Raw genomic sequence first — 10,943 nt, forward strand, 5'->3', positions numbered from 1 at the left:
GTGAATTCGCAGGACACCCTCAGTTTTTCACCTTCATGTTTCTACTGTCTGGATACAATCTGGAGACTGGGACCCCCACTTATTATAACTATATTCCTCTTCCATGTAATTGCGTTTCTTGGGAAGATGACAGCTGTTTATTTTAACCAACATGAATACGTTTGTTGTACACGTTTTGTATCTATTTGTAACACAAAGCTCTTTGTTTATTTAGCAAAAAAAGATCCCCTTTGTTTCCCTAATTGTTTAATTTGCTTATTCAGGGAACGTGTCTTTTGCATGGAAAACACACAGGTGGTTTAATCTGGATATGTGACACGCGTTCTTCTGTCCTTTATCTGGTTAATAGCTTCTTTCTGGTTTCCCCCCCCTTTCCCCCCCCCCCCCCCATCCTCCAATTTTTCTCCACCCCCCTATATTTTGCTGTTGTATTTAATGTGGGTCTTCCAACAGCGTGCTCCAAACCTACACCTTTTCCTGCTGCGTTTGTTAATGCGGAATACGTCTAAATTCATAGCCTACTGAGGGCTGTTTTTATTATTAAAGATCTTCCGTCTACTTATATTGACTACAACTCTTAGAAGATTGTTCTATTTGGGTGCAGGAAAGAATTACCAACAGTGATTCTCACAAATGCTATCACTTTAATAATATATATATATATATATTTGGTATTACTAATAATAATTCCAAGGAACAGTTTGTAAGATTAATTTAAAATGCAGTTCCATTGAGTCTGTATGTGTGTGCCACTCTCTGTGTACAGGCTTCCTCTGAAGATAATGAGGCGGTGGCAGTTTATAATAATCTGCTTGAAGTTGGCAAGTTGTATTCATCAAATATTTAGTTTAAAAGGAAGAAGAAACAGCGTCACTGGAAATATATTAGAATTAATCTACTGTGTCCAGTTTCATAGCAATCCTTCATGATACACGAGTGCTATGGCAAGACAGCGTTGGGAGGCAGATGGGAAAAAAAGATGTTTCCTTTTTTTTCCGTATAGAGCAAAGATAAATCAGATATTTCTGTAATGCTGAGCCCAGCATGGTAAACTGCCCAAGAAATACATTCCTCTTATTGTTTATACCATCAACACAGCAAGCAGAGATGTGGTACCTGGAATGTATTCAGGACAGTGCAAGTTATATACTGAAGACAGTGTGTGGATATGTTTTATCAGCCAGAGGAAATAGAGAAACTTAATTGCATCATTGCTTTTTCATTCTGTAACAAATCAAGTGAACTGCGAGCAATATGTTTGAGGTGCAATGCCTGGGCACACAGGGCACTGTTGCTATGGTTTGGGTTCTGTTATTAGTAAGGCACCAAAGCACTTTTGATGAGTAGTCGAGTTAAAGCAGAGGTGCAGTTTGATGCCGAGACACACAATGCACAGTCTGTACGTGTTCTAAACTTGGCATTTCTTGAACTAGTAAATACTGGGTAAGTCAGGAAGCGTTTTGCAGACACTAACCCTAAATAAAGAAGTATTTTCTTCTGATTTGGTAACATAGGACTATCTCTGTAAAATCTGGAGCATGTTTGCTATTGAAACATTTTAATGAGCTGCTTTTGACTTCTCTAAAAGTTAGTATTGCAAACAATGGAAGCATCCCTCTGTTTTCATCATACACAAGGAACAACATATTTTGACTTAGAATTTCTGTTTATTTTTCAGTTGGGTCACATGCCAAACTAACTGCAAATAAACGGATACCTTTCTTGCCTGGTGTCTCCTTTGAAAACATTTGACTCAAACACACACATTATTTTGAGAGTTAGTTTTCTATCAACCAAAAACGATATTATCTTCTACATCACAAAAGTCTGCCTGTCCAAAAACACTGAAGGCACAAAATAATAATGCAGTTGTTTTTGGTTGATTGATTCTGTGTTTAAACATACTTGCATGCCATATATATATATATATATATATATATATATATATATATATATATATATATATATATATATATATATATATATATATATATATATATATATATATGTATATATATATATATATATATATATATATATATTTCACAGTGTATACATAAAATAGAGGGAAAGGAATGGCTGGCATTTTTTGGCACCAATTTGCAACAAGCGTTTATATGTCTCCCCTTTGGTTTAAGGGATTTGAAAATACTGATATTACTTTAGTTATATGTATGTGTTTTAAGAAATGAACGGCTCATATTCAGTATTATGAAAACATGATGAGCAATGTCTGGATCCCTTCTGCTCCATGCAGTGATAGCTAGAGAGGCACAGCTATGTGATGGGTAGCTTGCAGTGATAGCTAGAGAGACACAGCTATGTGATGGGTAGCTTGCAGTGATAGCTAGAGAGGCACAGCTATGTGATGGGTAGCTTGCAGTGATAGCTAGAGAGGCACAGCTATGTGATGGGTAGCTTGCAGTGATAGCTAGAGAGACACAGCTATGTGATGGGTAGCTTGCAGTGATAGCTAGAGAGGCACAGCTATGTGATGGGTAGCTTGCAGTGATAGCTAGAGAGGCACAGCTATGTGATGGGTAGCTTGCAGTGATAGCTAGAGAGGCACAGCTATGTGATGGGCAGCTTGCAGTGACAGCTAGAGAGGCACAGCTATGTGATGGGTAGCTTGCAGTGACAGCTAGAGAGGCACAGCTATGTGATGGGTAGCTTGCAGTGATAGCTAGAGAGGCACAGCTATGTGATGGGTAGCTTGCAGTGATAGCTAGAGAGGCACAGCTATGTGATGGGCAGCTTGCAGTGACAGCTAGAGAGGCACAGCTATGTGATGGGTAGCTTGCAGTGACAGCTAGAGAGGCACAGCTATGTGATGGGTAGCTTGCAGTGATAGCTAGAGAGGCACAGCTATGTGATGGGCAGCTTGCAGTGATAGCTAGAGAGGCACAGCTATGTGATGGGTAGCTTGCAGTGATAGCTAGAGAGGCACAGCTATGTGATGGGCAGCTTGCAGTGATTGCTAGAGAGGCACAGCTATGTGATGGGCAGCTTGCAGTGATAGCTAGAGAGGCACAGCTATGTGATGGGCAGCTTGCAGTGACAGCTAGAGAGGCACAGCTATGTGATGGGTAGCTTGCAGTGATAGCTAGAGAGGCACAGCTATGTGATGGGTAGCTTGCAGTGATAGCTAGAGAGGCACAGCTATGTGATGGGTAGCTCGCAGTGATAGCTAGAGAGGCACAGCTATGTGATGGGTAGCTCGCAGTGATAGCTAGAGAGGCACAGCTATGTGATGGGCAGCTTGCAGTGATAGCTAGAGAGGCACAGCTATGTGATGGGCAGCTTGCAGTGACAGCTAGAGAGGCACAGCGATGTGATGGGTAGCTTGCAGTGATAGCTAGAGAGGCACAGCTATGTGATGGGTAGCTTGCAGTGATAGCTAGAGAGGCACAGCTATGTGATGGGCAGCTTGCAGTGATAGCTAGAGAGGCACAGCTATGTGATGGGTAGCTCGCAGTGATAGCTAGAGAGGCACAGCTATGTGATGGGTAGCTTGCAGTGATAGCTAGAGAGGCACAGCTATGTGATGGGTAGCTCGCAGTGATAGCTAGAGAGGCACAGCTATGTGATGGGTAGCTTGCAGTGATAGCTAGAGAGGCACAGCTATGTGATGGGCAGCTTGCAGTGACAGCTAGAGAGGCACAGCTATGTGATGGGTAGCTCGCAGTGATAGCTAGAGAGGCACAGCTATGTGATGGGTAGCTTGCAGTGATAGCTAGAGAGGCACAGCTATGTGATGGGCAGCTTGCAGTGATAGCTAGAGAGGCACAGCTATGTGATGGGTAGCTCGCAGTGATAGCTAGAGAGGCACAGCTATGTGATGGGTAGCTTGCAGTGATAGCTAGAGAGGCACAGCTATGTGATGGGTAGCTCGCAGTGATAGCTAGAGAGGCACAGCTATGTGATGGGTAGCTTGCAGTGATAGCTAGAGAGGCACAGCTATGTGATGGGTAGCTTGCAGTGATAGCTAGAGAGGCACAGCTATGTGATGGGTAGCTTGCAGTGATAGCTAGAGAGGCACAGCTATGTGATGGGCAGCTTGCAGTGATAGCTAGAGAGGCACAGCGATGTGATGGGTAGCTTGCAGTGATAGCTAGAGAGGCACAGCTATGTGATGGGTAGCTTGCAGTGATAGCTAGAGAGGCACAGCTATGTGATGGGTAGCTTGCAGTGATAGCTAGAGAGGCACAGCTATGTGATGGGTAGCTTGCAGTGATAGCTAGAGAGGCACAGCTATGTGATGGGCAGCTTGCAGTGATAGCTAGAGAGGCACAGCTATGTGATGGGTAGCTTGCAGTGATAGCTAGAGAGGCACAGCTATGTGATGGGTAGCTTGCAGTGATTGCAGGGAGATGCTGCATGTCCAGGCTCACACTGGCACCTCTCCCCAGTTTAGATTAAGATGAGAAAATATAATGTCTAGATCTAAAGTTCAGAAAGAGGCCTTTAGAAAGACAGCTAAATCTGTCACTGCGGGATCTGGGGCATGATGTGATGGCTAATATCTTTTTATTTCAATCCGTTATAAATGCAGAACATGGGAGATTTGTTTCTCACACTTTGCACTGAGGCACAAATACGAAGAGAATTGGTGATATGTATGTAAAATATTTATGGGTCCGAATCATTGGATCATGTCATAATACACAAGAAACCCCACATCTGATAACCCGCATAAATCCCATAATCCTAAATAAGTGTCTTCAACGTGTTATTTTTTATTTCTCTGCGTCCTATTTTATAGTGAAATCCTTTTTATATATATGTCTCGCTTTATTTGATGCTGATAATATTTCCATCACATCCGTGTTAATTAATTACAGGTATAATAGTCCTGGATACAAATCCTAACAGGTTTTCAAAAGCAAAAAAAAAAAGAAAAAAGACTAAATAAAAATACTGTATATGATCTTACATTTCTTCTTTTCAGGAAACAATATCAAAAAGGTGCTTGAATGCAGAACTAAAATAAGTGCAGATTGCATTTTTATGGTAAAACAATATACATTATATGCGTGTGTATCTGTATATAATATATATATATAGTTTTAAAAGTATTTGGAAACCTCATCATTACGCAGACATGGTATTAAAAGAAAGGAACGGCTACCTCACTCTTATTGGTGGAATTCACACACAGACAAGATAAGGAAAGTGTATTTTATTTCATTTCCACAACAAACATTCATTTAACAAATATATTTTATTATTTAAAAAAAGACTGATGAGTGTTTTCAGGTTACAAGTGGAGGGAAGTGCACACGGCACCGCGGACAGAACCCCCCAACTCCCACAATGCAAGGAAACTGTACATTTAGAAAATAACTTAAATTACATCATTGATTGTCCCATTATTACAAAGCTTCCTCTTAGCAGATCAAGTATTCATCTATATATTGCTCTGCTTATATCTTCATTGTTTTCCTGTTTCCCTCCGGGGTTTTATTTTTAATCCCTGCTCAATAAATTAGGAATTTTATTTAATGAGTCTTTGCTTTATTTTTCCATTGTATATCTATTTTTTATTTTTTTAAATTATTATTGTATTTGGGGTTATGTGTCGTGGTGTTTATCTCACACAGCTTGTATTATTTCCTTCTCGTTTCCCATTTCATATCATGTAGGTAAGGTCTGTGAATTAACCATTGTCTGCTCGTATTGCACAATCCAATATATTACAAAACAGAAATCTAAAAACACAATTAAAAAAAAAAAATGTACAGTTTGCTCCAGGTCAAAAATGCCATGTGAAACAGCAGCAGAGAACCCGGAGAAGACATTGATGAGAAGATAAACATGTATAATAAATAACAGATTAGGAATGGGTAAAACTTCACAGAAACCAAAAATTACAAAATTGAGCAAAACAGCTATTTAGACGAATAGTAAGTTCATTTGTTTTGTTTTCAGAAAAAAATACAATGTTCAGTTTTTTGTTTGGACCTTAACACATTTGGGATAGAAAGCTGCAATTAGGATAACATCCGTCCCTCGGGATTGGATATTTTGGCAAATTGAACTACACCCAATGTAATTTACCTTCGTGTTTTTGTTGTTGTTTTTTTTTGCTTCTTATAAAAAAAAAAAATTAAAACTGAAGCCACAAATATCTGCGCGTTTTGTTCACTTTTACAAAATATGAACCTAAACCTGTGTTTTTGAGTCTTTGCCACCATGCTCCCCCCCCTGTGTATTCCCAGCATGAGTGGTCAGTCCGGAGGCCGCATTGCTTATCCCCCTTCGGTACTTACAAACACTTTGGGGGAGTTCTGCAGCTTCACCTCTTGGCCATTTGTTGCTTCCACCAGACCAGGGTTCTGAAGTTCTATGTCCCTCCCAAACCCACTGACAAGGTGCCAAGGAGCACTCAGACTGGCCTGAGTAAGGGTACTGATGTGACCACAGGATGGGAGTAGTAGACTGGATGAGGGAATGTCAGTAGGGGTTGGCTGACAGGTACGTTGGCTGCAGAGCTGCCACTCTCTGCGCTGGAGGAGTTCTCATGGTACAGGATGGGGACCCGCACAATTCTCTGCGCTGCTGCGTGGCTCAGGTTGGCTGCCTCAAGTTCTGCTGCCAGTTGCCTTTTCCACTTGTTCCTTCGGTTCTGAAACCAGATCTTAACCTGGGTCTCTGTCAGGTGCAGTGAGGCTGCGAGTCCTGCCCTCTCCGAGCTGCTCAGGTACCTCTTCATGTCAAAGGTGGATTCCAACTGGAACACCTGACTCCTGGAGAACACGGTTCGGGTCTTCTTCTTCCTGCAGGGCTTCTTGTCCGGGCTCTCGTCTCTCTTCTTCCAGTCTTCGCTGCTCTCCTCCTTTTTGCCTTCCTCTGTCTCACTCTCCTCCAGGATGATCTCCTCTGGGCTCTTGGATTCACTCTCTTTGGGGTCCAAGTTGGGTTTGAGAGGGTGGATGGGTTCGGGGGTGTCTCTTTCTCCACCAGAGGCTGGAGACGAGGGGCCAAGCAGGAGGCTCTTCTCGGGAACTAAAGATACACAAGTAACTACCATTAGTCACTGCCACAATAACAGTAACATGACCATCATCATCATCATCATCATCATCATTACCATCTGAAAACAACATTAAGATCTCCAGAAAATGTTTGATTTATTTCAGCCCCCAACTTTAGAGCAATGAGCTCATTATTTTTAATTGACGTTAAAACAAATGTTTTAATAGATGTAATCAAAGAATTAATGTGTCCCCCAATTGCAAAAAAATAATACATATTTGCATCGGGTTTACTAGTGATAAGAAAATAAAGAGAAGAAAAGGAAAAGACTAAGGGGGGAAAAGCATTGATATCTTACATTAAAAAATACTTTTGTATTTAATCTCATACTGTGAATAATAAGATATGTGTTACATTTCGAGAAGCGTTTCCATTAGCATGGTTCATATTATTTGAATATATTGTCTTTTCTTTGCAACTCGCTATTTTTGGATATGCAGATTTGCTCCAAAAGAGGAAAGTCATTTTATTCTAAAATTGAATACTCAAAAGACACGATTTCCGTTCCCTGTTTCTATCTATTTATCTAATTATCTCTCTTTTCATCCATCAAACTCTTCATTTAACTGCAGCCAGAGAAACCCATCTCAATACGTATCAAGCTCAGCACTTAGCCTCCTATTAATACACCTGTCCATTTGCTACATTATGCAGTGGCTATTCATTCCAGCTTCTGTTAATTGAAGTGACCCTTTCTTCCTTTTAATAAATGTACTTTTATAAACTCTCTTTTCCACCTGTCCCTAATTTGTTTCTAAGCCTTACAAGTCTTTGCATTTATTCCCATGTTCAGCGTTTTATTGTTCCCCCCCCCCCCCCCCATTTTATCTCTCATATATATTTGTAATTTTTGTTTTGTTTTCTTGAATTCTTTTAGCATTTTTTCTCTCTCCCTTGTGGATTCTACAACTCTAATATTGCTCTTTTCCCTTTCTCCCTGTCTATCTTCTTTGCCCCCACACACCTGTATAGACCTTTCCATTGGGGGGCAGTTTGTACCTTCAGTCCTGGGTGTGTGGCCTCCATGGGTCAAGGTATATGAGTACCACCAGGCGGGAGATCTCTCCAGGTAATGAGCAGGTAAGGCGAACCTCTGGGTCGGGATCTCCAGTCGGGGGAAGGAGAGATCTGTCAAAGGGGATAAGGCAAAGGCCGCTGCGTCCAGGGTGCCTTTGAATGGGGTGAAGAGAGACTTGGGGGGCCGGGTTGCCCTCGATGGTTCACAAGTCAGGAGACTCTTGATGGAGAAGGGAGACTCCTTGGCCGGAATGCTACGGCTGTCTTGTCCTGTCTCAGGCATGGTTCAGGTGAGATCTAACCATCAACCAAGTGCCAGGAGCGAAACTGTTCCAGGGGCACAAGAAGTGAACCCCGAAATCCGGAGATAGAGGGAGAGACAGAGAAGAGGAGTGGGGCTAGGAGTCCCAACCCAACATCTGGAGCAGAGAGGCCAGGAACTACCTATCCAAAGTTACAAGCTAAACAGCCATCTAGGGGAGCAGCAGCCAGCACCTGCAGACTTGGAAGGCTGATAGCAACTGGGAAAAGGCAGGAGAAGGAAGAGCCAAACAGAGGAGGAGGGAGGGAGGGAGAGGAGGAAAAGGACCAGGAGGAGGAGGAGGAGGAGGAGGAGGAGGAGGAGGAGGGAGGGTTGAGAAGCCAGCCCAGCTCCCACACTCTGCGCTTTGGCTCTAGGCTAGAAGAGCTCGCCTCTTATTGGCTTTATATAGTCCAATTAGGCAGCAAATGAAGACAGTGCTATTAGCACAAAGGGATATTGGCTCTTCTAAAGCACCATTAGAAGTGCAGCGGGCAAATGACACAGATCTGACTATTGGCACAAACTGGAGCCTGCTCTGTGCTGGGACTTCTGTTTTCTGTTTTCTAAGGCAATACTGTGTATGGCTGAAGGCTGGCCCTGAGAGTTTGTGTCAGAGGGGAGGGGGGGGTAAGGGGGAGGGGGAAAGGGGGATAAGGGGGAGGGGGAAGGGAGGGACAAAAGAAGGTGAAGAAAGAAAAGAGCTGGAAAGAGAACAGTCATCAGTTGCCCCATTTCAGGTTTAACATACATTTACAAACCATCCTGTAGAGGTTGTGTTATACGATGCCCAAAAGTAAAATTTTCATTGATTCACTTCGCACTCTTCCTGCAAGAAGAAACGTCCTTAAAAGCATCCCCATCTGAACAGTGTAAATTCTAACAACACCAATTCACTAATTCCCCTTCTCAGAACATAGTAATTATGTGGACAGCCATACATCTACAATGATTATCTCAACTGTTTATTATCACGACTAGTTTTTATTTACCACTAATTGACACATTAAGTATTTTTTTTTGTTGCAGCATTTCCAGTGTTTCTTTATAAAGACACAGGATTTCACAATTAGAAGACATGATTACATTTACATTAAGGCAATTAGTTGCTTTTGCATTTTCTAGGACATGCAGAATGTTGCTCCTATAACAGGCATATTTTCACAGTCATATCATGTACCTTCATATGGTAATAAATCTCTGTGATAAGAACGTCCCTCTGATAAAAGGCATCTTTTCACAGCTATTGAGTGTTCTCACAATGACGGTAATTTCCATTACACAAACATCACTCTTTCAGCCACACATCACCGTTACAAACCCCAACACGTTCCTTTCTGAACTAATTTTACACATTTTTTTTTGTAATTAGGTTGCGTTTTCTACATCATGTTCTCATTTTAAAAGAATCATTTTCTTATCTTCGTACATATATACATTTTTAAAAAATCAGGTCAGCATTTTTATATGTAAAAATAATTATCAGCAACATGTTTGATTAAAAAAAATCGTTGACAAAAAAATGAAAACATACATTTGCACAAGTCAGACATTTTCTTAAAATGTTAACAAAAGGTTGTAATTCTGATTTTGACATTTTAATTGAAACACTTCAAACAAATATTTCGGATAATTGCGCATTTTAACGATTCCTTGGCTATTCAAGGTGCACAGAGTAAAATCCGTGTTCATTTTTGCAGAATGTCTCCCTTTTGGGCTGTGCTTACTCTCTTGGCAGCTTCAACAAAGTGGAGATTTCAGGGCTTATTTGAAAACATTATATTTTACACAACGCATAACAAACCGCATATTAAAATTCCCTGTCCTGAATATGAGTTTGTATTTTTATTTCAAGCATAATTTCCCCCTATACCAGTGCCCTGTAGATCTCGGAAACCCATATTAAGCCCTGAACAACGTATCACATTTCCCTACATTGGACTCCGGGTGGATTTTTGCTGTAGATTAGGAGGATGGGGTGTGTTTGAGTAGGGGGATTGTTGTCTGCCTAGTTATTATTCTGGCAGTACATTACATCCCTGCACAGATAAGCACACACAGGAGTTGGATCTGACCCTTTCCTTCCACGTGATAAACCTGTTGTCAGAGCTTCATATAAATATGTCGGTAGTGAAAATCTACTTGTACAGAGAGGAAATAAAGTGTTTCCAGACCTTATTCTTCTCTAACTGGCTACAGAAAGGTAGCAATTTACCCCCAACCAAAACAGCTCAGGTGCTCCCATCCTCTCCGTTCTGACAGGTGTTTGGTTATTTTCACCCACACTTGATTCATTTGGAAAATACAAATCTGGTGTTCTGCTCCTGTTTTTTTTATATAAGTATTTTTATTAAATGTCTTTATCATTTTAAGTTTCGCTTCATTGGATATGAACCATTTCTTCTATGACCATTTTCTTTAAATCAATGGCCCCATCTTATTTATTTATAAAAATGTTTTACCAGGAAGTAATACATTGAGAGTTACCTCTGGTTTTCAAGTATGTCCTGGACACATAGATATACAGTAACAATAAATGGTTACATTAAGTGAGCAAGGTTACACATTATATAGAAGTACATTGCATGTA

At 41.1% G+C, this 10,943-nt stretch overlaps 1 protein-coding gene across 1 annotated transcript; it reads right to left on the reverse strand.

Annotated features, from left to right (window-relative positions):
- Nucleotides 1–5,246: 5,246 nt before the first annotated feature.
- On the reverse strand, nucleotides 5,247–8,593 carry LOC142483184 (homeobox protein HMX3-like). The gene is made up of 2 exons (XM_075583248.1): nucleotides 8,035–8,593; nucleotides 5,247–7,005 (listed from the first exon to the last, which is right to left on the reverse strand). The coding sequence occupies exons 1-2, from the start codon at nucleotides 8,333–8,335 to the stop codon at nucleotides 6,386–6,388; spliced, it is 921 nt and encodes a 306-aa protein (XP_075439363.1). The 5' UTR covers nucleotides 8,336–8,593; the 3' UTR covers nucleotides 5,247–6,385.
- Nucleotides 8,594–10,943: the final 2,350 nt, after the last annotated feature.

This window comes from Ascaphus truei, unplaced genomic scaffold (assembly GCF_040206685.1).
Source record: "Ascaphus truei isolate aAscTru1 unplaced genomic scaffold, aAscTru1.hap1 HAP1_SCAFFOLD_3054, whole genome shotgun sequence".
Classification (NCBI taxonomy): domain Eukaryota; kingdom Metazoa; phylum Chordata; class Amphibia; order Anura; family Ascaphidae; genus Ascaphus; species Ascaphus truei.

Bases quoted from the DNA above. Each gene is read 5' to 3' on its own strand.
- LOC142483184 (XM_075583248.1), bottom strand. From the start codon at position 8,335: ATGCCTGAGACAGGACAAGACAGCCGTAGCATTCCGGCCAAGGAGTCT. The intron at 7,006-8,034 runs GTACAAACTGCC...GTGTATCTTTAG, and splicing joins CCACACACCCAGGACTGAAG to TTCCCGAGAAGAGCCTCCTG.